Below are 25,255 nucleotides of genomic sequence, written 5' to 3'. Positions count from 1 at the left end.
GGGCTGCCGGCAATGGTGGTGGAGGCAGATACAATAGGGTCTTTTAAGAGACTTTAGGATAGGTACATGGAGCTTAGAAAAATAGAGGGCTATGGGTAAGCCTAGTAATTTCTAAGGTAAGGACATGTTTCCACACAACTTTGTGGGCCGAAGGGCCTGTATTGTGCTGTAGGTTTTCTATGTTTCTAAATTTAAAATGTGCCAGAGCAACACTGTTCCCTGCAAGTTGCACTGGTGTAACTGAAATGCTCCCACACACGTAGCCTTTGTTGCCACGCAGCTGAGTTTTTAAAAAATGTTTATATAATTTTGAAATTTATGTTAATACAAATTTGAAACACCATATAATTGTTAATATAATCCATAAATTTTCTAAATAGTAAATATGTAACCTTTACTTTGAAACATTTTAGAGCTTCAACATATTTACATTGTCAGTGTTTCAAGTTACAACACTGTTTCAAATTGTAACAATATACACAGAATGGAAGTTGGTAGCTCATTGATAATAAACTGTTAGCCCACCGAATGCCAATGCCGTCTAGACAAAACATTTTACTTTTACCATTGTGCCTGTCAGTGGTTTTGACTGACTGACGTAGTTTACTTGTGTTGCAAGTTGTGGTTTGTGTTTATTTGATGTGGATATTACCAAAAAATAGTATTTAATGGCTGTGCAGCTTTTAGTCCATGTAAATTTTTTTTCTCTGCTCAAAGCAATAGTTATCTTGCACAGCTATAATAAAAATTAGAGAGAACATTACAATCAACTTTTCCTACAGCTGAGTGCATGCTCCTTCTCCCAGTGTCTTACCTGCAGTTTGTGTCAATTGCTCGCCCATTGTTTCTGAACCACTGAACAAATGAACATTAGAATCTGTGACTCCAGACACATCCATGTGGTGTAGTCTTAACCCGTCCTTAATTCAGGGACAATGGTCAGCACTGCCAATGACTTCCACATCCCATTACAGATAAATGAACAAAATTCAGCAAACCTTGAAGATTTCCTTGCCTTGCTCCAAAGGAATTACTGCTTCCCACATGGAGTTTGTTCTATTGTAAAGTTTCCACTTGCATCTCTGACACCTCCAATTCCCTCTGCCACGTCAAATGTTTCCAGTTCTTATCATCACCCAGGACACTGATACTTCCATCCCTCAGCAGGATACTGAGTGCTTTTCAAACAGGAGATCGCCAAACCCCCTTCACTACCTCCCTGTTGCAGCTGAATAAAGGCTCCTTATGTAGGGTTTCGCCCCAAAATGACAATCCCTTCTTTCCCTAAAGACACTGTTTGACCAGCTGAGTTCCACCAGTAGATTGTTTGTTACATGCAGTGATCAACCTTTCCTTTATCTTCACTCCCTTGACCTCAAATCTTCCTCTTTACCCAACGTGCCCAAGTATTTCCAGCTTTTTCCCCGTTTGTATAACATTGCAACAGATTGTTCACATGTAACTTCCAAATGAAAATATCCCACAATTACCAACTCTCATTTAAAAAGTAAAGCAGGAAACAGAGTACAAAGTGGTCAAATGTAAAAATATTTTAATACAGGCACAATCATTCCTGTGATGGAGTCTTGCCAGAGCTGTTCATTTAATTCCAGCTCCAATCATTTTGTGTGCTTTGATAAACTTTAGAATAAACACACCAAGTTTGCGTTCACTGCATCTTCTACTAGTTCAATGTCCTGATTATGCACAAATCTCTGTGCTACAACTTGCAATATATTGGAAGCTGCTTGTAGATTTAATGCTCCTTCCTATCTTAGTGCATGTGTTGAAAAGATTTAAAGATCAAAGGTAGTTACAGGGAGTGTATCGGAGGATTTCTAGCTTGGCTTCCCAAAACAAACAACTGCATCCCTTATGTTCTCTATTTATAAAATAGTCTTGCCAATAGGCATCTACACAAGGTACAAAATGTCAGGAAACAGTTGATACAAAATGTCATGAAATCCCACCTTTGTATATTTCACTTCCCTTTTTTTTGTGTGTCTGGTACCCAAAAGCATCTTTTTTTGCAACAATGACATAAATTACTTGGTTAAAAATTGACAGAAATTGAAATGTAATCTAGCTTTGGTAGGCAAGAATAGGCAGAAAGGTACCTGGAACTATAGCAAAGCACACAGGATCAGACAGCATGGGAAATGCAGTTCTTCTGGGACCAATTGAAAGTTCTCACAGGCCAATTCAGTCGGCTGGAGAATCCTTTGTTATCTGTGTTTGGGCATGAAACCACTTCCAGCAAGGTAGCACATACTGAAAGTGACCAAGCCCATTGAAATGTATTCATGGCAGGATGAGTCCGTAGATAAAAATGTATAGTGATTTGTGACTGGCAGTGTCAGAGACAGAGAGAGAGGATGAATACTGATCTAATTGTCCCAATGGTACAGTAGAGGGTGCTCTTTGGAGCTTGGATTAAGGCACACTAAGGAGAATACAGGAAGTTTTCTATACATACAGTCCAAAGTACAACTGGAACACCAGTAAAAAGCTGGAGGAACTCGGCCAGTCAGACAGCATTAATGGAGGAGAATGGAGAGTCGATATTTAGAGCCAAGGCCCCAGATGACGAGTCTTGCTAATATTTCAAGTCAAGATTCCAGATGAAAGGTCAGGCAGCATTAACGACAGGAAGTGGACAGTCAAAGAGACCCTTCATCTAGAGCTTTGACTCAAAATATCGACTGTCCATTTTCCTACACAGATGCTGCCTGACCCACTGAGTTCCTCCAGCTTTTTGGCGTGGCTCCAGATTCTAGTATCTGTAGCTCTTTATGTCTACAGTACAAATGACCTGGTGTATCGCTAAATAAAATTTTAGAAAAACAGGTAAAGACCATAAGACATGGAAGCAGGATTAGGCCATTCAGCCCATCGAGTCTGCTCCGCCATTCCATCATGGCTGATCCCATATATCTGCCATCTCACCATATCATTTGATGCCCTGACTGATCAGGAAACAATCAACTTCTGCCTTAAATATACCCACAGACTTGACCTCCACCATAGTCTGTGACACAACATTCCACAGATTCACTACTCTCTGGCTAATAAAATTCCTCCTTACCTCTGTTCTAAAGGGTCACCCCTCAATTCTGAGGCTGTGTCCTTTAGTTCTGGATACCCCCACCACAGGAAACATCCTCTCCACATCCACCCTACCTAGTCCTTTCAATATTTGGTAGGTTTCAATAAAATTCTCCCACATTCTTCTAATTTCCAGTGAGTACAGGCCCAAAGCTGCCAAATGTTCCTCATATGTTAACCCCTTCAGTCCTGGAATCATCCTCGTGAACCCCCTCTGGACTCTCTCCAATGACAACATATCCTTTCTGGGACATGGGACCCAAAACTGCTGACAATACTCCAAGTGCAGCCTGACTAGTGTCTTAAAGGGTCAGCAGCATCTCCTTGCTTTGAAATTATATTCCCCTTGAAATAAATGCCAACATTGCATTGCCTTCTTTACCATTAAGCTTCTGGGAGTTTTGCATGAGGATTCCCAAGTCCCTCTGTACTTCCGATGTCTGAACCTTCTCCTCCTTTAGATAATAGTCCACACTATTGTTCCTTTTACCAAAATGCAGTATCATACGTTTCCCAACACTGCATTCCACCTGCCACTTTTTTTGCCCATTCGTCCGATTTGTCTGAGACCAATAAAAGGAGAGAACTAGATACAAAATAAAAATGGTACTACAATGACACAATAAAATCATTACCTATCCAAGTAATAAGAGCAAAAAACAAAAAGACCAACATTTATATCAAAAAGGAAACATTTCACAGGATAGCCAGAATTTGATAAAACTCAAGCATGTAACATAAGGTCAGTATGGGGCTTCGACCACACTCTTTAAGGTTCCTTTTCTGACTTAAAGGACTGATCTTACTTCTTAAGGATCTGTGCTCTGTCCATTTGAATGTGTACCAAGCAATTCAGGGCTCATTCAAATCCCAAAATAAAAGAAACCTCTTGAGGTAGGAGAATGGGTTTGGAAAAAAATAATAAATAAATCAGCCATGATGACGATGGGCTGAATGGCCTAATTCTGCTCCTATGTCTTATGGTCTTTATTATTACAAAACCAACAAGTGGACATTATTTTCAACACAAGGGCCTCATCAAAACATATGTAGGAATGAGAAAGGTCAGCACAGATAACAATGTTTTGAACCCAGTGGACTGGCTTAATGTAAGATGTCCAGTTGTGACAGAAAACCACCCAGAATAATGAAATCAAAATCTGCTTTTTAGATATATTGCATCTGGCTTCCATTTGGATAAAGTCATCAGTATTATTTATTAGATTTAATCTGGTCAGTTGAAATTAATTTTCCCACTAGTCTTATGGAGAGTACACTTCCACTTTGAATATTAGAGAAAACTAAAACACAAGTATAAAGCAAAAGAGAAAGTTGTATCATTTAACTTAGCCCTGAATCCCTGTAGAATCTCCAAAGTCATTTCTCAATTCACTACAACCCAAAGCCAAAATCCACAGAATATTTGAATGTTATAATGCAACTCAGTGTCTCTTGTATAGAGATCTTTTCCCAATGAAATCTTCAACACCATTGAAGAACAAATCAATTACTTAGGAAACATTATTAGGAATGCAGAATTGGAGGATGAAGCAGCATTAAACAAGTCTTGCCTGAAAGTCCATTCACCATTCTGCAGGTTGGGTCACAGACTAGATAGGGACTGATGCTACCGAACTGATCTGTAGAAGTAGATCATACAGCACTGCAGGTCAAACATCACTTCTTCACCCCTTTAGCTGTGCCAGCTCTCCTTACAAGCCTTCCACAATGATGCTTATGATCCTGTGACCTACCATTCCCTCCAAATATGGCCAACTTAGGTTATAGGCTCCAGTTTGCATCGATCCCAGAGCAACTGTGCTTCTAAGCTATGTATACAGAGTTCAGGAAACGCAGGTGTGACAGAGTACCAGGTACAGGTCACCAGCTGGGATGTGAGAAGACGATGTCATACAGCTTCGCCCACTGAGCAAACACATCCTTCTCAGTGATGAAGCGATGGTGATTCCCCCTCTTGGCTTTTTCATTCCCAATGAATGTCATGCATTCATCTGGACCTTTTGGCTCATAATAATGATAGGGTATTCGCTTGTGTTGAGGCTTCCTGTTTTAAAAAGAAATCGCATTAGTTTTATCAATAGGTAAAACATTTAACTACTTATGCCAATAGAAACAGGATCCAACATTTTCAACTGTTAGGGCACATTCTGGAATTAGGGCATGTGGCAAATATTAACCTCAGCAACCAATCATTAGACCTGAACATGGATTGTAGGTTAAATTTAAAATGCAGCCCTGGACAATAGGTTCCTGGAGCTGTGGACAGCAGGTATCTGAGAAACCAGACAATGCTGATTAATATTCATTTTTGGGTAGCTGGAGTGTGGGTGCAAAGAAGATGGTGTGAAAATTATATGTAATTCAAAGGAAGCATTGTCGATGCATTGCAAATATAGAATAGCCCTTTGACCTTTAGCATATAAAATGTCATGTAATATTACATCAAAAAGGACTCTTCCTCCAGAAAGGTCACAATATGACACCTACTGCCGGTTTTTGTGTTGAATAAAATAATTCTACATTCACTAGCTTCAGTCTCTGTCTGATGGCTTTGTTCACATTACAACATCAACATATCTCCATATTTTTGAACACTTCTTTCCATGGGTCAAAGTCTCTTTTATTAAGAGGACATGCACAATTCCAAGAGGAGTGTATTTTGGCTATCATTCTATGGAAAGTGGCACACCCAGGTTTCATTCCCCACACCTTTTTATAAAGGGTGATACTGGCTGGATCACAGTACAAAGTATTTTCCACTCCCTAGACACAGTAGCTTCAAACCCTTTATTCCTTCAGCTGAGAATATCAACAAACGCAGACTGAAGAAAGAACCTAATCTATCTTACTGGGCACTTCTCTCCCAGTACCGGATATAGGTTGGAAACTTATCTAAAAGTCAACAGTAATCTTGGGTTAGGTCATCACAAGGGCATTTTCACACTGCCAGACGGCAAGGCAAATTTTGTGTTGTTGCTTCCTGAATTTGGTGCTAGTATTGTAGTACTCAAAGCTCAAGTTCAGTTAAAAAACTGAATATGCTGGAAAAACTCAGGAAACTAAGCAGCATCTGTGGAAAGAGAAACTGAGGACAATGCATATTTCATCACTTCCCTTTCCACAGATGCTGCTGATCCCATTAAATATTTCCAACATTTCCACTTTTATTTCATATTTCCAGCTTTTGCTGTTTTTTTAAAAATTCTCAAGTCCCATTAGCTTTAGTTGTCACATGTACATCAAAACATAGTAAAATTGCTTAGTTTGCATCAAGTCAAATCAGAAAGAATTGTGCCGATAGCCCACTTGTGTTAGCCCACAAGTACAGCCAATATAGCAAGCCCACAACTTACGAATTCCAGAATGATGACTATTCACAATTCAGGCATCACACTGTAGGAATGATGACAAGATTTTGGAGAAGATGCACAGAAGATTTGCTTGACTGACACAATAGATGAGGTACCTCTGCTATGTAGTGAGTTTGGAGAAACCAGGCCTGATCAGATAGGGGTGTTAAAATCGTAAGATTTTCAGTGGAGTAAATAAGGATCATTCCCCTCCATCTCCATCCAGTGACCAGAAATTCATAGGGTATTTACCAAAGCAAGTGGTAACATTAGTTAAAAAAAAGTTCACATTGTAAGTTATGATCGTAAATGCACCAACTGATTAAATTAGCTTCCATACCCTATGACATACAAGCAGGAAAGAATTCTTGGTGGCAAAACAAAATTATTGGGCTGTGGGCAATGAATGACAGAAGTGGGATTAACTGGAAAAAGTTAATAGTTGACGTAAAATGGGTCATATGACAAGAATATATTATTTGTAACTCTCGACTCTAGTTACAACATTTAAATATATTAGTTCGGTTCTTAATTACATTCAGAGCAACAAGTAACGTAACTTGAGAATAAGGATTTGAGGTCAGTTAGAGGGATGATATTTGAGGATCATTTAACAGAAAGCATTACTGCAGGGGAGAAATGCCAGATACGGTACTTAGTATTTTTCTGCAATTATACATGTCATGTCACTAGGCTACTATTCCACAAAAGGAACAACATATCGCCTGAAAGTGGATAGGGTTACCTGAGGAGAACAATATCGAAGGATTTTGACTTAAAATTAATAGGGAAGAACCAGGTTGGTAAACACTGTATTTGAAAGAAAATATTAGTCTCCAACATTCACAGCTTAAAAAGAACAAGTGTTAAGACCACTTTTCACAATATTGAATCTCAGTCCCTCTCCTACTCAACAGGCTAGAAGGTACAGCAGTAGCTGTTGTGATACTAGTCCCACTTGCTCTCTCCACCCCAGCACGAAGGTGGTGTAGCAGCTCTGAAGATGAGCACGTACCTGCAGTGATTGGGAGGAACCATTCCATACACATGGACACTGTCGCAGAGCTCAATAGCAATCACCATGGTGAACCAGCCTGTGCTCAGCCAGGAATGCGATTTCTTTCTTCAAAGTCAAATAAGAAAGAAAATCAAATCCCATTAATAATGGGATCCACAGAACAAAACAGGCCATGCAGCTCAAAGTCTACGCAAGTGCTTACATCCCACACTGACCGAGCTCAGCAACTCAAACCCATTATTCACTGATGAAGCAGTACAAATTCTAGTTACCCAGATCAAGACTTGCAAGAGATATGTGGTAAAGATCCATACAAAGTGTTCCCTAATAAGCCCAATGCCATAGGGATTCAGGGTTAAGCTCAGAAAGAGACAAGAAAATGATTTAAAAGAAAATAATTGAAGAAAATGATGATGACTACATGCACAAGGTGCTTTGTTAGGAAAACAGCACACCACGTTGCCATGCATGCATTGTTAAACAAAATGCTATTGTGGCTGCATACAGTGAAGACACAAATTCCTGCCTGATAAGAAAGATGACAACTGGTTTTAATTCTCCCTTCTATTGTGCCCTCACACTACTCGGTTACACAATGGAACTGATCTCACACACAATTTAACTCCTCCTCACTCACTATTTTGCAGAAGATAAATCTTTTGTTTGTCACAAGATGTTACTTTGTTGCTTCAGCAGTATTGTTTGGCAAGTCAGCTTGCTTCTGTAAACACAAAGACACCTTATCACTAAACCACTGGGTGATACAGTGACCCTAGGTGGCTGCCATTGTAAAAGCAAAGAGACTTTTAGAACATGCAGATCACATTTAATGAATTTCATAACATATGCCAGTGATATTAAACCTGATTCTCAGTTGGCAAAACACACATGTAGGAAGAACACAGCTGCTGAGACACAATGCACATTAGAAAATGTGTGTGTTCGACAAAGAGTAATACATGCACGATGAATTGAGACAGAGTTGGATGAAATTAAAAGGAAGTGCAGGGCAGTTTTGGGAGGGAGGAATCATCAATGGTTGTACAAATTTACAACCACTATCAAATGCCCTGGTCATTAGGCAGCAGAGATTGTCCACACAAACACAAAGAATAGCCACAGGCACAGTGGAACTAGGAACAGAGCATGAGACCTGTAATGGAAAGGTGTAATGAAGGTGTAAAAATTTACAAGAGAAAGATTCATTTCAAAGTGTTGCATATATATTGTCGTAATACCTGTCTCTCCCAGTTTCCCTCTGAAATAAATCATCAAACTGCTGCATCCTCTTCGGAGCAACGATGTACGTGGAGACATTTGGGAACAACGAGCCCACTTGGCGAATGAGTCTGTAGATGGCGCCTTTTCTGTTCTGCATTTTCTGCGGAGGCCCCCAAAAGATGAAGACCATTTCTTGGCTTCTGTTAAGGAACTCCTGGGGTTTCCTCATCACCCGGAAAACACTGGAGTGCGCGACAACCCGCAGCGTTGTTTTACTCCCGACATCCTTCTCGTATCCAGAGGTAGGTGCATCATTCATACGAATGATGCACTCGGTCTCGTCAATTTCTGACCCAGCCTCACTGCCAAGCAAGTGGCTGGAACTGGTGACAAGTGCGCACGACCCACAATGGAGCTTCATTGTCTGAAACAGAGCAACAGGGCATTACTGGTGTCAAAGTGACAATCACTAATGTGGTTGCCTCTCAAGATGATATCGTGGAGAGGGAAGGTGGATTAACATTTCAGTGGGGTGGGGGGAGAAGAGAGAGAAGAAAATGACTTTATTTTAAATTTTCCAATTAAGGGGCTAGGGCTATTTGCTCTGTACTTCTGCTTTTTCCTGGTGATTACATAGCCAATAAAATAGTGGAGAGGTGAGGGAAGTGGGCAAGAGTGGTTCAGAAAGGAAAATGTGTTTAATTATGAAGCTTCAGTGTCAGATGTGGGGACTAAGTTTGATGAACTGGAGATCACTGTAAGTTGCCACAGAGTCACCTGAAATAATTCATGCAACACACACAAACTGCAGGAGGAACTTAGTGGGCCAGACAGCATCTATGGAAAAAGAGTACAGTGAACATTACTCCTTCCCATAGATGCTGCCTGGCCTGCTGAGTTCCTCCAGCATTTTGTGTGTGTGTTACTTGGATTTCCAGCATCTGCAGGTTTCCTCTTGTTTGTGAAAGAATTCACCTCCTGTTCCAGCTTGTAATCAGCTAGTTAGCTTTAAGATCATACAGAATAGACCAGCTTCTTCAGTGCACCATACCCAACTATCAGCACTATACCTTTGCTTCACCTTCACCTCCACCAACTAGTTCCCCCTGCAAGTATCTACCTACTTCCTTTTGAAAATTACCAATAAACCTGCTTTCACCAGGTCAACAAGGAATACTTTCCAGAATCACAAGTTGCAAATTTATCTTTGCATCCTCCAATGACCAATGAATGAATGAACTATGTAACAGTTTCTTCCCCCGAGCTATCAGACTCCTCAATACCCAGAGCCTGGACTGACACCTTACTGCCCTATTGTCTTGTTTATTATTTATTGTAATGCCTGCACTGTTTTGTGCACTTTATGCAGTCCTGGGTAGGTCTGTAGTCTAGTGCAGTTGTTGTGTGTGTTTTTTTTCCTCTGTGTTGTTTTTTTTTACGTAGTTCTGTCTAGTTTTTGTACTGAGTCATGTAACAGCATGGTCCTGAAAAACACTGTCTCATTTTTACTACCTAGGTACTGTACCCACAATTATGGTCGAAATGACAATTAAAGTGACTTGACTTTTGACTTGAATTCAAGTCCCTTGGCACATTAACCATTGTAAATAGAGTTAATTGATACATGACAAAGATTAGTCAACGCTTGGGATTTTCTCAATAAAATCATTAAGACCTAAGAGCAGAATTACGCCTTTTGACCCACTGTCTGATCCGCCACTCCACAACCTTTGACACCCTTTCTAATCAAGAAACTATCAAACTCGGTTTTAAATTCATTGTCTCCACAGCCATCTGTGGTAATGAACGTCACAGATTCACCTTATTCTGGCTAAAGAAATTCCTCCTAGTCTCTGCTCTACACTGAGTCTGTGCTCTCTGGTCCTAGACTCTCCCACTAATTGAAACATCCACTCCATCTTGGCCTTTCAATATTGGGTAGGTTTCAATGAGATTCTGACTCGTTTTTCTAAATTTCAATGAGTACTAACCCAGAACCATCAAAATTTCCTCATAAATTAACTCTTTCTTTCCTGCAATCATTTTTGTAAATTTCCTCTGGACCCTCTCTGTTGCCAGGCAATCCTTTCTTAGACACGGGGCCCAAAACTGCTCACAATACAATGGTCACATGGTTAGAAAATATCCATTAAGGCAAGGACAAGATGAGGTCTCATCAAAAGCTGACTGGTGAATTCTAGGTACTTTATTCAAAATAAAGATTTCGGCGAAGTTAAATGAGATTAACATTTTCAATTAAAATTATTCCTCTGGTTGAACAGTTGAGCCAGTTACCTAATAAATGATTTCCTTACACATTATAATTCCTCAAAACACCAGTTCATCCTCAGTGTGTTAATTATTTATATAAAGGGTTATAACTCAGTCTCCTAAGCCAGCCCCAGATTATTCATTTAAAAATTGACAAACACTCAAGTCTGACCCGCATCTTCAGACTCCTGTGTCTTCCTTTAAATTTTTTGAAGCTATAAAACACAACAAAATGAAAGGTGTCCACAGTGCAAAGATGGGATTTGATCTCAAGGACCTTGCACCGATCATTTCACTGACAGATTATTAGTCACAGGACAAGATCATGAAGGCTTATTCCTCATTTTGGTTTTTCACCACCTGCCAGAGATGGAAACTTTCTTGTCAATATTTAACCCTTCTAGGAGACTTCATGGATCCTGGAATCAATCTTGAGGGTGCAGAGGAAAGTCTCTTCCATACTCTGTCAGTATGTCATGTTGGTGCATATTGCTTTTAAATGCATCATTTTAGGAGTACAACTATGTCATGCTGTGGCTCAAGTGGTCTGCAAAACAACACTCCCAGTTTAGTCACCTGCATTGAGAAGTATACAAAAGTGACTTTGCAATTTCAGCCAAGTGGAGACAGATGTTTTCACTTCCACGTTCAATGCCTAGACCACAATGCAAACAGCCTCCAGTTCCAAAACACCCAGAGGTTGTTTTCATATAACTGGAAAACTGCATCCTGAACAGGCCCACTCTTCCTTGGATTACATTAGATATTACTTTTTGACCAAGCTGCCTCATGGGACCTTGTCAAAGATTTGCCAAAGTCCATGCAGACCACATCAAGCACACAGCCCTCAACAACACATCTTCCTTCCTAAAAGACAATTCAGTTATGCTAGTTAAATAGCTATCTATATATATACACAGAGACATATAAAACACACACATACAAAAATCTATACATACATACTAAATGGCCTTGCACTATCTCATTATTACTTTATTTTGAATATTTTTGTAATTTATTGTTTCACTGTACACTACTGCATGGGAACTGATTTCATGTTATCTAACAATGATAATAAATCTGATTCTGATTAATCTGTGCCTTTATAAAGGAAGGTTTGCACTATGTTAATCACCTAAGTTTAACTAACTGGCCTGCAATTACTTTATATATCCCTTTCTTTTTTAAAGCACAATACAATTCTAGCAGCTTTTCCATCCACGCATTCTGGTCATGTGACCAGAGAGATGGTCAAAGCTTTTGCTACCCTAGCAAAAGACATTCAACAATTCTGATGAAGGCTTTCATGTAGGCTGTCAGGTTGGGAGAACATGTTACAGAGTAACATGTTATAGAGTTCCACGTTTATATGTCAATAGATTTCACAGAAATCAAAGAGTGGAGACATTTCCTCACCTTGTTTCCTGAAACTGGAAGGTAACCATCTTTTGTAACCCATTTCTTTAAACTTGATGGTGCATGAGTCAAAGCACCATGGACAAAATGTCCTTTATAATTTATGGAGTTGTTGCCACTGCTGGAATTATAGATGATCAGGAGAGTTGTCAATATGAAGATCACTAGAGCAATTACAAATCTCTCAGCCTGCAATGAAATCACAAGGAGGAAGTGAGTTTGCAAGATGTACAGGATTCTGGAAACAGACAACAGCTATTCAAATAATGATCTGCTACATTTATTTTGGGGAAAATAAGGATGGTGTCTGCATCAGTTTCAAATTGCCTAATTTTTTCTTCTCCTAAGAAATTATAGGTTATGGGACACAAAAGGTTGGGACCAAAATAACAACCTTTACATAGTATTGTATTTCAGTGTTGTATTCTCATTTCAAAAGATCCACATAACAGAGTGTCATACAACCATAACACTGCAAATTACTGTCATGTGCACAGAGCATTTATAATCTACATTTACATAGTACCTCCTTGATGCCCCTGGAGCAGTGAACAGTACCTGACATTAACCCTCAAAGGAAATGAGTTAATTTACTAGTGGAGAGGTTTAAAGAACATTTTAATGCAGCAGAGAGGAAGACTAAAATTGCTGACTTAAGAGGCTGAAGTCTAAAATTGCTGAAGGCAAGAACATTGCTGGTGGTGAGTTTAAAAAATTGGGTACATTCAGTTATACAGAGATCTTAGGGGGCACTATGGCTATAGGAGTTACATAGATGAAAATGGGAGAAGGAAAAGTGATGTATGGACATACTTGAAAACTAGGAAGAGGAAATGCAAAGCAATGATCGTCCAGGAGCCAACACAGATCACTGAGAACATGGACGATGGATATGTTCACATGAATAAATGAAGAGGAATGTGAAACAACATTTTGTTGGCAAGAGAAACCTTGCAATGTTGTTGCTAAAAACTGCAGAGAACGCAGGAAGGTTAAGAATAGTATATCAAGAATATAATAAAACAATGGCCCTTTGGCCCACAATGTTGTGCCAACCACGTAACCTATAAATTCCAAGTAATTATAAAATTAATTCCAAATCAAGGGACTTTCATGGAATCTATTTAAAACACTAAGTCAGCATCAGGTGAATCATTGAGGCCAATTCCAGATACCAAAATATTGCAAGTCATGACAGTGACAGAGATAGTTTAAGAGTTGTCCTGGTCTTGGGGATGATTTTTATTTATTATTTATTGACATACAGCATGGAGAAGGCCCCAATTTAATCCTAGCCTAATTACAGGACAATTTACAATGTCCAATTAACATACCAAACAGTATATCTTTTGGGCTGTAGGAGGAAACCCGTGTAATCACGGGGTGAACACACAAACTCCTCACAGACGGTGGTGGGAATTGAACCCAAGTCGCCTGTCCTAAATTAGAAACAAAAGAGATTCTGCGGATACTGGAAATTTACAGCAACACACACACACACACACAATGCTGGAGGAACTCAGCAAGTCAGACAGCATCTATGGATGGCAATAAACAGCTGACGTTTCAGGCTGAGACTTTATTCCCCTCCCAGACTCCTCCAGCACTTTGTGTGAGTAGCTAAGCTATAACTTGTTAGGTGTTTAAAATATGAAACATTTAAACAGAGTAAATAAATATAAAATGTGTTCCCATGACTTAAGAATTAACTGCAAGCAGATAAACAGAATACTGTCAAATGAGCAAAATATTAGAATTTCTTCCTTAAAAATGTAATGACTGATTAAGAATTGGAATGCACTGTATGATATTAAAATTAATATTAGGCCTTTCAAAAGGAAAGCAGGATAATGGAGAAAAAAATAGGAAGTGCGAGGTAATGTGGATAACTCAGTTGCTCTTCTGAAACAGCTGGTGCAGATTCAATAGCCAAACTGTCACTGTTATGTGCTATATATTACAATTCCAAACTAGCTAAAAGAATGGATTGTGGCTGGTTTATAAAAGTTGCTTTAATTATATGCCCAATATATACCAAAAGACATGACAATTGAAATTGAGAAGCAATGAGCCTTGGAAATACAGACTAACATTTGTAAAATAGATGAAAGATCCTGAAAACAAAACTCTTGCTGAGTTTTTAAAGCAGTTGCTGTTAAAGACAGTAAACACCTCACCGTATTTTTCATGTCGTTTGAGGCCGTTAGCAGCAGCACTACACCTGTGAACGTTGCATCCTCACTTCAAACATGCCTGGAATAAAAGAAAACAAGGTCTAAACTTGCATGATAGAAACTGAAAAAAAACATATCTGCTCAACCTTGACTGACTCAAATAATTAGAAACACAAGAACTAAAAGTGCTGGAAACACTCAGCAGGTCAGGTAGCATCTATAAAAAAGAGAAAGGGTTACCATTTTGAGTTTAATATCCTTCTTCAGAATTGGGAAGTAGAAACTAGGTTGAGTTTAAGTTGTGTCAAGGATGGGGGAAAGAGACCAATGAGACAACAGGTCAAGGTGAGGCCAGGCTGCTGTGGGAGAAGCTGTAAACAATGTCATACGGTCAAAGGGTAAATGGTGGAGAGTGAGGGAGAAAAAACCTGGACAAAGGAATTGTTAGATCTGGGGATAATGTTATCCAGAAGGTTCCTCGGAAGTCAACAATGAGGTGCAAATCATAAGGTTAAAGCCATTTTAATAGCTTTCAGGAAGTACAGACATCCAAAAACTATCAAGAGCTCTTTGCTTACTGCAGCAATGAAAGTCCTCCATCTCTGTTGTTCAGAGCTTCCTTCATCACATCAGTAACTTTCCCTCAGTTTTCACTACTGTCAGTCACTAAGTCCTGGGTGAAGACTCGGGAATGCCGTCACACTCAGATGTAGAAGGATTCTTCATTGCTGTTTTTGCAACAATTTTGTTTAACCAGTCAGGATTGTTAGCCCTGAGCTGAACTCCTAAACCTGGAGGACCCGTGGACTGTACTTAGTCTGACCTCTACCCTTTGACCTGTTTGGCATGGGTGACCCTACCAAGAGCCAAAGCATGAGGCCCTGACTCCAGCCATTATACTGTAGCACTCCAGGTCATCGAGGCTCACAAGCCTCCAAACCACGACAAGGTTGTGGTCCTCTTGGAGGATTAAGAGCTAACCATACCATTCAAAATCTAAACATTTAAATCCACATTAAATTCCTCTCCTTTCTCCAGCTCTGTATCCCTTTTGCCAATCACCTTTCCAGCTCTCAGCTTCACCCCACCCCCTCCGGTCTTCTCCTATCATTTCGCATTTCCCCCTCCCCCTCCTACTTTCAAATCTCTTACTATCTTTCCTTTCAGTTAGTCCTGACGAAGGGTCTTGGCCCGAAACGTCAACTGTGCTTCTTTCTATAGATGCTGCCTGGCCTGCTGCGTTCCACCAGCATTTTGTGTGTGTTATATAAATTCATGTCTTTACTTTAAAAACTGCATTTTGCTTACAGCTACTCCTTTCTGTTGAAGTGAATGGAGTTACATGAACCTGGAGCAGGCTTCCCTAGTAACTGCTTGGAACCTATAGGAAGCTGGCACTGTCACTAGACTCTGTTAGAATTCCAACATCCAGGCACAGCCGCCAAACCATGCTTACAAGGACATCCTAAACGTTTTCTCCAGGCAACTCTTCAGCTACTAGAATCTTGCAGAAAATCCTGTGTGAATATATTTTAAAATGTACTCATTAATGATAAATACCAAACCATAAAACAGTAATGCCCAAGTTACCCTGAGGCTAACTTGCTGTGTTATTCAATTAAAATACTGAGCAAGAGTGAGATCTTCCCTAAACCCATCTAGGCTAATCTTAAACAAAGAATTACAGGAAGTGCTAGAAATACTTAGCATGTCAGGCAGCTTTTATGGAGAAAGCTACCCAACCAGTATTCAAGATAATGACCATTTGTCTTAAGACAATCCAGAAGTAAACCATGCATTTGGTGGCCAAAAGACAAATACCTGGTTTCTGCTTTAAAAAAAGACTGAACAACAAAACAAACCAAAGAAGAGAGGACCTTTTGAAAAAGGAGAACCTGAATGGAGACAGGAAAAATATCTATTCCGAATTGACATATTACTAAGGCAGGTCCAAGTTCACAAATGACACTCACCTTGCTGTAAAATCCCTTTTCCTTCTAATACTGCTTACAAATGTTTATTCATTCACTGTTTGTGACGCAAATTTTTATATTCTGCAAAATACTTTCAAGTCTTAAAAGAGGGGAGATTTAATAATCATTTAGTTCTATCAAGTGACACTGTTAAGCTATTTTCCATGCTCTCCAATTCTTTATTATTTCGCTATCATGCCAACCTTAACCTGTAAAAATCTAAGGATGTCCAGAAGGCCACTGTTCAACTTTAAGTATCAGAGTATCCAGCCACAGCCCTTCTCCTCAGTGGCCCATTATTCTTGGTAGTGTCCTGGCCTACCTCTACTGGAATATTTCTGCTCTCTCACCACCTCTAGCCCTCACTTAGCCTTTAGAGCATGGGTTCCCAACCTTTTTTTATGCCATTGACCCCTGCCATTAACCAAAGGGTCCGTGGACCCCAGGTTGGGAACCACTGCTTGAGATAATTCTAAACAGTGGTTCTTGTAGAAAATCTCAACAATGTTTTTTTGTTACCCCCTGAAGAGGGTGTTAATTAGAACACCGCGAGAAGATGTTCAAAGAATGAAGATTTAATAAATGCTTTGATACAAACTCTACCTTAAAGACGTTTATACGCATTCAAAGGAATTTCATTGCCTAGACAGCTATAAAGAAAAAATGTCTATGAAACTGCTGAAAATACAAAGTTAGGTATTCCCAAAATATCCATTAATGTAACTTATAAATAAGGAGCCACCTAATGTCCACATGTATTTTGAGATACACGTATTTTATTTTATTTTACTGTATTGTATTATACTGCGTGCAGATTTATTTTCTAGGATAGCCTGCTTAAGTTCATGCTTTAAAGTGCTGGGGCAGACTGATCATAACAAGAAGCATGCTCACACACATGTGCATGCACACCATTCCTTTAACACAAATACAACAAAACCAACGACAGCACACCAGTATACACCCATAATGTACAAAAACTAAAAATCCAGTTTTATAGGTTGTGTTTCTTTGTCAGACTGGCTGAATGTTTTATCACACACTCAGAAACACGCACTGAATCCAACTAAGGCACAACTGTCCTGGCCAGTAGTTCAGCATCCCCATTAGGTTAATTTACATGATTATTATGGATCTGATCACTAAAATTCAAGCAACTATCTCTTGTTATGCAGACTTCTGACTTGTTCCAAACTCTCAGAACAAGATCACTTTGCAAAGTTAGCCAAGAATATGATATTACTCATTTTGCTTGAAAGCTTGTTCCTTCTCTGGTGTTAAGAGTGACATTTTGACCTGGTTCTATAATTATGAATTCTACAAGCCAAATTTTGTTGACAACATGCTTCAGCCTTTTCAGTCTTCATTATGAGTTCTGCAGACATGTGCTCTCTGGAGTTATGTGATGTTATTTAGTAAACTAGCCAGATTATTTAAATTTAATCCGTATTTGAATGAAGCCTCGAGTATCTGGATGAATCCAAAGTTGTGTATTGATAAGTCCCCTTTCTTCTGGAGGGAAAGGCAAGGGAAAGGCATAATTAAATTGGGAGACCTCTATAATGGTGATAGTTCAAAATATTTTAATCAATTGACCCAACAGTATGATATTTTTAGGTCACAATTTTGGAGATATCTTCAACTGCGTCATTTGCTACATACAACTTTTGGTTCTACACAGCAACCCCCACACGTTGCTATGATACTGTCTACTGTACTGGCTGCCAATGGTAAAGGTCACAAAGCCTCAACTTATTATTCAGCTTTAACACAAATTCACCTTTTCCCAGATGGCAGGAGGGAGAAGAGTTTGTATGAGGGATACTTGGGGTCCTTCACAATGCTGTTTGCTCTGCAGATGCAGTGTGTAGTGTAAATGTCCGTAATGGCAGGAAGAGAAACCCTGATGATCTCAGCTGACCTCACTATCCGCTGCAGGATCTTGCGATCCGAGATGGTGCAATTTCCGAACCAGGCAGTGATGCAGCTGCTCAGGATGCTCTCAATACAACCCCTGTAGAATGTGATGAGGATGGGGGGGTGGGAGATGGACTTTCCTCAGCCTTCGCAGAAAGTAGAGACGCTGCTGGGCTTTCTTTGCCATGGAGCTGGTGTAGAGGGACCAGGTGAGATTCTCCGCCAGGTGAACACCAAGAAATCTGATGCTCTTAACTATCTCTACCGAGGAGCCGGCGATGTTCAGTGGGGAATGGTCGCTCCCTGCCCTCCTGTAGTCAACAACCATGTCTTTTATGTTGTTCATATTCAGAGACAGGTTGTTGGCTCTGCACCAGCCCGTTAGCCGTTGCACCTCCTCTCTGTAAGCTGACTCATCGTTCTTGCTGATGAGACCCACCACGGTCATGTCATCGGAGAACTTGCTGATGTGGTTCGAACTGTGTGTTGCAGCACAGTCATGGGTCAGCACAGTAAACAGCAGTGGACTGAGCACACGACCCTGGGGACCCCTCCGTGCTCAGTGTGATGGTGTTGGAGATGCTGCTCCCGATCCGGACAGACTGAGGTCTCCCAGTCAGGAAGTCTAGGATCCAGTTGCATAGGGAGGTGTTCAGGCCCAGTAGGCTCAGCTTTCCAATCAGTTTCTGAGGGATGATTGTGTTGAATGCTGAACTGAAGTCTATGAACAACATTCGAACGCACGTGTCTTTTTTGTCCAGGTGGGTTAGGGCCAAATGAAGGGTGATGGCAATGGCGTTGTCTGTTGAGCGGTTGGGACGGTACACAAACTGCAGGGGGTCTAGTGAGGGGGGCAACAGGGTCTTGATGTGCCTCATGACGAGCCTCTCGAAACACTTCATGGTGATGGATGTGAGTGCAATGGGATGGTAGCCATTGAGGCAGGACACTGAAGACTTTTTCGGCACGGGGACGATGGTGGCGGCCTTGAAGCACGTTGGAACGGTGGCGCTGCTCAGGGAGATGTTGAAGATGTCAGTGAGAACATCTGCTAGCTGGTCTGCACATCCTCTAAGCACTCTACCAGGAATATTGTCTGGTCCAGCAGCCTTCCGTGAGTTGACCCTGCACAGGGTTCTTCTCACATCAGCCACGGTGAGGCACAGCACTTGGTCATTTGGAGGAGGGGTGGACTTCCTTGCTGCCACATCATCTTGAACCTATGTAACCTCTGGCTGAAAGAATGATTGGGACGGAATAGGAATTCTTGAACTGAAGTAAACTCTGTCTTCAGCAGTTAGCTTAAAAAAAACCATCTTCACTCGGTCACCCTTGGTGCACAAAGAGACACACTGAGAGTTCATAACATTATACATTGTACCATTGTTTGATTAAGGGGAGGGGGACTCACCGATAAGGACAGAATGAACATCCATCTGTAATTAAGTCAGAGCCTTGTGAAGTGAATAACTGATAAGGATTGGACAGTACATCCATCTGTAATTAAAACCTTGATTTAGCGAACTCTCTTATCTGTAACTAAGTTTCGCACCAACAGACCTGGTGGGAGTACCAGTTCTAATAACATCTGCAACAGTAATGAATGGGGCTTACTATGTATAAATATACGGCTGTAACCTGACTAAGGGGGTCCACCTGTTGGATGGTGGCAGTATATGTGCCTTCGGATTCGACTTTGACAATTATTCTAGTCCTTTGTATGATCTTTGGCTAAGATCTTCGCTTTCAAGGCAATACATTACAACACAAAATCTCCACTTGACAACTGATTGTGTTAACTGTGGAATAATTGCAGCTCCACACCACTAGTCAAATTCTGGTTTATTCATGGACTCTTTTCAACACTGTCTTTTTGGTCAATGATCAGAAATGTATTTGGTTTCACCAGTACATGTCAGTTCTGTGGCCTCGTTGTTACCACTCTGCACTGTGTGGGCTGCTGGTGTCTCAATTGCCTGAGGAGGAAGGAAATTCTCAATATTCTTGGATCCATTCCCACTGGTTTGGAAATTTTACATCAATTTCAAATGTCAGTCTTTTGCACTGACCAAACTTGTTGATTAACTTGGCATGTGATCTAAAAAGGTATCAACCCTGCTAAGCATGGATATTTCCTTCAACGAAAGCAATGTACTGTCCAGCCCTGCTTCTGCATCCCTGTCACAAGGAAACAGCTTTCAGTTACTTCTAAAAGCACTGGATTAATACAAGCCTTCGGGGTCTGTCCAGGGCCCTTAAACATGACAAACATGCACCAAACACCACGACACAAGCTTTGGTTCTGTCCCAAACCTCCATCAACAATATTGCCTTTAACATTCAATTATCCTATCATTTGGAACTTGTGATGTTAACTTCATCTTTTATCTTCGCATTTTCACTCACTTTACAAAAATATATTATTTTGTTTAACATAGAAGCAGAAAGACTTGAATGTTCAATTATACATGTCATCACTCTTTGACGTAACCAGTTGGTACAGATGTTATCCCTCACTAAGTGTGATGTAGGCAATAGTTCAGGTGGTAAGCCAGTTACTGTGGCTTGCTCTGCCAAACAGTTTTGTAGACCTTAGACAAATGTGATTTCATGCAAGTGACTCCATGGACACACCATTAAAATTAAGTTGGAGCACCAAAACTTGCAAAAAGACAGTGACTATCTTCCAATAAAAACTATCATCCTCAGCTCAAACTTGCAACTTTACTATGTGCATTGCGATCCAGCAAAGACATTATATATTATCTTGCAAAACAACATGGAAGAGGCAGATTGGATTAGGTAAATGGGAATCATTGATTGGTACAAACACAGTGAGCCAGAAGGCCTGCTCCTGTTCTGTACATTCTATGTAACACAAACTATTTATATAGTTAAGCTGTTGGTATATACTTAATGTACACTCAGTGGCCACTTTATTAGGTATGCCTGCCTGTACATCTGCTCGTTAATGCAAATATCTGATCAGCCAATAATATGGCAGCAACTCAATGCATAAACACATGCAGACATGGTCAAGGGGTTCATTTGTTGTTCAGACCAAACATCAGAATGGGGAAGAAATGTGATCAATGTGAACTTGATTCTACAATGATGGGGTAGTCTGAATATCTCAGGAACTGCTGATCTCCTGGGGGTTTCATGGACAACAGTGACTAGAGTTAACAAAGAAAAACAAAACAAAAACAATTCAGCCAGTTCTGTGGATGAAAATGCCTTGTTAATGAGCGAGGTCAGAGGAGAATGGCCACACTGGTTCAAAGTGACAGGAAGTGAACAGTAACTCAACTAACCACCCATTATAATAGTGGTGCAAACAGAAGAGCATCTCTAAATATACAATACGATGAACCTTTAAGTGGATGGGCTACAAAAGCAGAAGACCACAGACATACACTCAGCAGCCACTATCACGTACAGAAGATACTGAATAAAGCCTGTCCAATCAGGGTAAGAATATGAACGCACACATACATACAGAGGAGAAAAGAATGCTCATGCTTAATGTGCACTATAAGTATATGGTGGAAGTTGCATTTGACCAGCCTTAAACAAAAAGCTACAGCAAGAAGCTGACGGTGATGGTATCAGAATAAACAACCAAGCGAAAAATCGCACATCTGCTGCCCAAGCATTGTTGCAAAAACCCCAGTGACGCTTCTGGACCCATGCAGAACCATGCTGTCCTTGCATGCGTGTACTGAAAGCATGCACCCTTAATCAAGAACCCCCAGCATCCAGGCCATGCTCTCTTCTCACTACTGCCATTCTCAAGTGTTCAAATACACGTTCACTTTTGCAAAGCTGTGGTTAATACACCTTCACATTCACAGTGACCAAAGACAAGCAGATGTTTCTGAATAACTATTAAAGTTCAATCTGATTAATTAAATAATTAATTGACTGGAATAGGTCCTTCAGGCCCTCTGAGCCACACCACCAAGTAACCCCCAATTTAACCCTAGCCTAATCACGGGACAATTTACAATCATCAATTAACCTTCCAACAGTCTTTGGACTGTGGGAGGAAACTAGGGGTTCACAGAGCAAATTTACAAACCTCTACAGGCAGCTGCAGGAATTGATCCTGGATCGCTGGGACAGTGAAGCGTTGTGCTAATCACTTAGCAGCTTTGCTGCCCGATATGAATACTCACTGTTGGCAAATGATATCCAACCTGCAGCGACAACATGGAGTTAGTCTTAGGTGGATAATAGTTCACATCCAGGTATAGAATTCCACTAATCACGAGGGAAGGTTGACAGTGGAAAATTATGAAAAGTCATCATGGATACTGGGAGACTAAGCACAACGCTGAACAAATATTACTTATAATGTTGTATCTGCCTTACCCCCAATGCACCCGCATGGCAACCTTGCCCCAGTTTACTAACCTCCAAGTTATTAGGTAAATTTAAATGGAGATTGATAGATTCTTGATCAGGAAGGCATCAAAGGTTATGGCGAGAAAGCAGGAGAATGGGGTTCAGAAGGATAATAAATCAGCCATTTTGGAATGGTGGAGCAGACTCAATGTGTCGAATGGCCTAATTCTGCTGCTATGTCTTATGGTCCTCGCCTACACAAAGGAATCTTACAAATATAAGCTAAACTTTGCCAAGGCAAATATATTTTGTTCACAGGGAAACATGGTCACAGGTGTAGAATATTGCCAACAAAAATAACAGTGCCACATGGTGGACGTTTTTATCCTTTGCAATTTAAAGTGTCCAATTTGTTGGAATGGCCACTGACAGGGGTGTCATTTGTCTAAATCCCACCTCCACATGACCTTGGAATAAAACAAACTGGCGACATACAAAAAGACAATTAGAATTTTTTTAATAAAGATCTGCCCATAAATGGACAATTCCTGAGTGCCACAGTTTTCTCTATTTAGAGCTGACCGAGGGAGATGTGGATCTTAACGTTCTTTTTGTGCAATTGTTCAAAATAAGTTTTCCAAACAGTTCAGAAGTGATTTTATTTGCATGTAAAGAGTTAATTTAAACAGAAATTGTGACACCTGATAGCCCAAGTGTAGTGCTTCCGTTGGTACACCCAACTACAAGCTAAAACACTGCCTTGTCTCACCACGGGGCTGGTATCTTGTATCAAAATGGTTGTTGTTATGTGTCTAGTGTGGTAGTGTAGTGGGTAGTGCTCGTCGCTCTCACTTTCAGCTTCCACCACTGGCCAGCAGTCTTGTAAAATGGAGAGCTGAACGTGTGAGTCTCTCCCTGCCAGTACACAGCCTCTCCAACAGCAAGCCTCATGTGGTGCCTCCTCGCTGGCAACACACGGAAACTGAACTCCTTGAGGACTCAGGCTGAACGACAGAGGATGGGGAGGAGGTGTGTCCCCTGCCCATGTAGCGTGCAGGCCCACCAGCGTGTGGACACAGCCTGGTGGTTGTGAACCAGATCCCCAGCAATGGATAGATAGCCTCACTGCCTTGTGGGCAGCCTCGGGAGAGACAAAGGCTACAGGAGTAAACTCAGACAGCAAATCCGGATTGGAGCCCCTAAGGCTGTACATCACTGAACATCCTCCCGGTAGCTCCTGCAGCCACGCTGGTGCCAAACGTATTGCTTCACAAGCTTTCGTTTGGACTACAATGGTGAGGCCGGGAAGGGGATCTTGATGACCAGGCATCTCAGGATCTGCATACCTTCTGCCCAGGCTTGTGATGTTGATCATCACCCGTTGTCCTTCGAGACAGATGAATACCAACCAACCAGTTACAACACTTCCTGGCACAACGTCATGGCTGGGAAGCAGATGCAAGATGATGGAAAAGAAAAAAAAAATCAGCAAACTATGCAGTAACAAAACCCCCATACAGCTCAGGAGAAAGCCTAATTTCTTTATAGCACTGTCCTCAATAACTATGTTGGCTCACAGAGCAATTCTACTCCATCACCATGCTCTTTGCAATCTATCCCCAATCCCTCCTCCATATTCTACCACTCATTTACAGTACACTGGGAATAATTTACAGTGACCAATTAACCTGTCAATCTACAGGTTCTTTTTGATGTCGGAGCTCCTCAAGGGAAACCACATGTCGATGGCAGAATGTGCCAACTCCACTCACAGTCGGTGGAGCCCAGGTCACTGGAACCGACAGGCAGCAGATCTACTAAGTGTGCCTCTATATCGTCGGTATAAGCATTGAAGACTGTGCATCGTCCTTTACTTCAAGTTTTAAACAAGTCAAAAAAAAACACGCACAGCAGGCTGAACCACAATCTTTTACAATCCTGTACTTAATTCCCACTTCCACCCTTCCTCCATCTTCCTTGCAATTTCCTTTTGAAAGTTATTATTCAACGTTCAGACCAGTGGCTCCCAACCTGGGGTCCACGGACCCCTCGGTTAACGGTCCATGGCATAGCTGGGAACACAACAAAGTCTGCAGATGCTGGAAATCCAAAGCAGCACACACACACACAAAATGCTGGAGGAACTCAGCAGTCAGGCAGCATCAATGGAAAAAGGGTGAACCGTCGACACTTCAGGCTGAGACCCTTCATCAGGGCTCACAAAGGGTCACGGCCCAGAACGCCGACAGTTTACTCTTTTCCACGGATCCTGCCTGGCCTGCAGAGTTCCTTCAACATTTTGAGAAAGTTGGGAACCCCCATTTCAGACCACGTGTGCCAAGCCAAACTAAATTGCTCTGCAAAATAAATTTTTATTGTCACTCCAGCAATGCTCTTAAAACTGATCTCCAATTATTAGCAACAATTATACACTCCAACAAA

General features: G+C 40.9%; 1 protein-coding gene across 5 annotated transcripts in view; it reads right to left on the bottom strand.

Annotated features, from left to right (window-relative positions):
* Positions 1 to 1,535: 1,535 nt before the first annotated feature.
* The window catches only part of st6galnac6 (ST6 (alpha-N-acetyl-neuraminyl-2,3-beta-galactosyl-1,3)-N-acetylgalactosaminide alpha-2,6-sialyltransferase 6), a 44,716-nt gene continuing 20,996 nt past the window's right edge, over positions 1,536 to 25,255 (bottom strand). For 2 of the 5 annotated variants that reach the window (XM_073052835.1, XM_073052831.1), the window contains 5 exons: positions 14,580 to 14,655; positions 12,403 to 12,591; positions 8,733 to 9,139; positions 7,492 to 7,599; positions 1,536 to 5,170 (listed from right to left, as the gene is read on the bottom strand). In XM_073052835.1, coding sequence (XP_072908936.1) covers positions 4,987 to 5,170; positions 7,492 to 7,599; positions 8,733 to 9,139; positions 12,403 to 12,591; positions 14,580 to 14,591 — 900 coding nt within the window. In that variant the 5' untranslated portion in view covers positions 14,592 to 14,655 and the 3' untranslated portion in view covers positions 1,536 to 4,986. Of the gene's footprint in view, positions 5,171 to 7,491; positions 7,600 to 8,732; positions 9,140 to 12,402; positions 12,592 to 14,579; positions 14,656 to 18,329; positions 18,722 to 22,547; positions 22,666 to 24,159; positions 24,205 to 25,255 lie in introns of those variants that run through there. The other 3 variants (XM_073052833.1, XM_073052832.1, XM_073052834.1) reach the window with 3 other exon arrangements.

This window comes from Hemitrygon akajei, chromosome 7 (assembly GCF_048418815.1).
Source record: "Hemitrygon akajei chromosome 7, sHemAka1.3, whole genome shotgun sequence".
Lineage (NCBI taxonomy): Eukaryota > Metazoa > Chordata > Chondrichthyes > Myliobatiformes > Dasyatidae > Hemitrygon > Hemitrygon akajei.
Note: the sequence above shows the minus strand (reverse complement) of the source record. Positions and strands in the feature narration are given on the sequence as shown.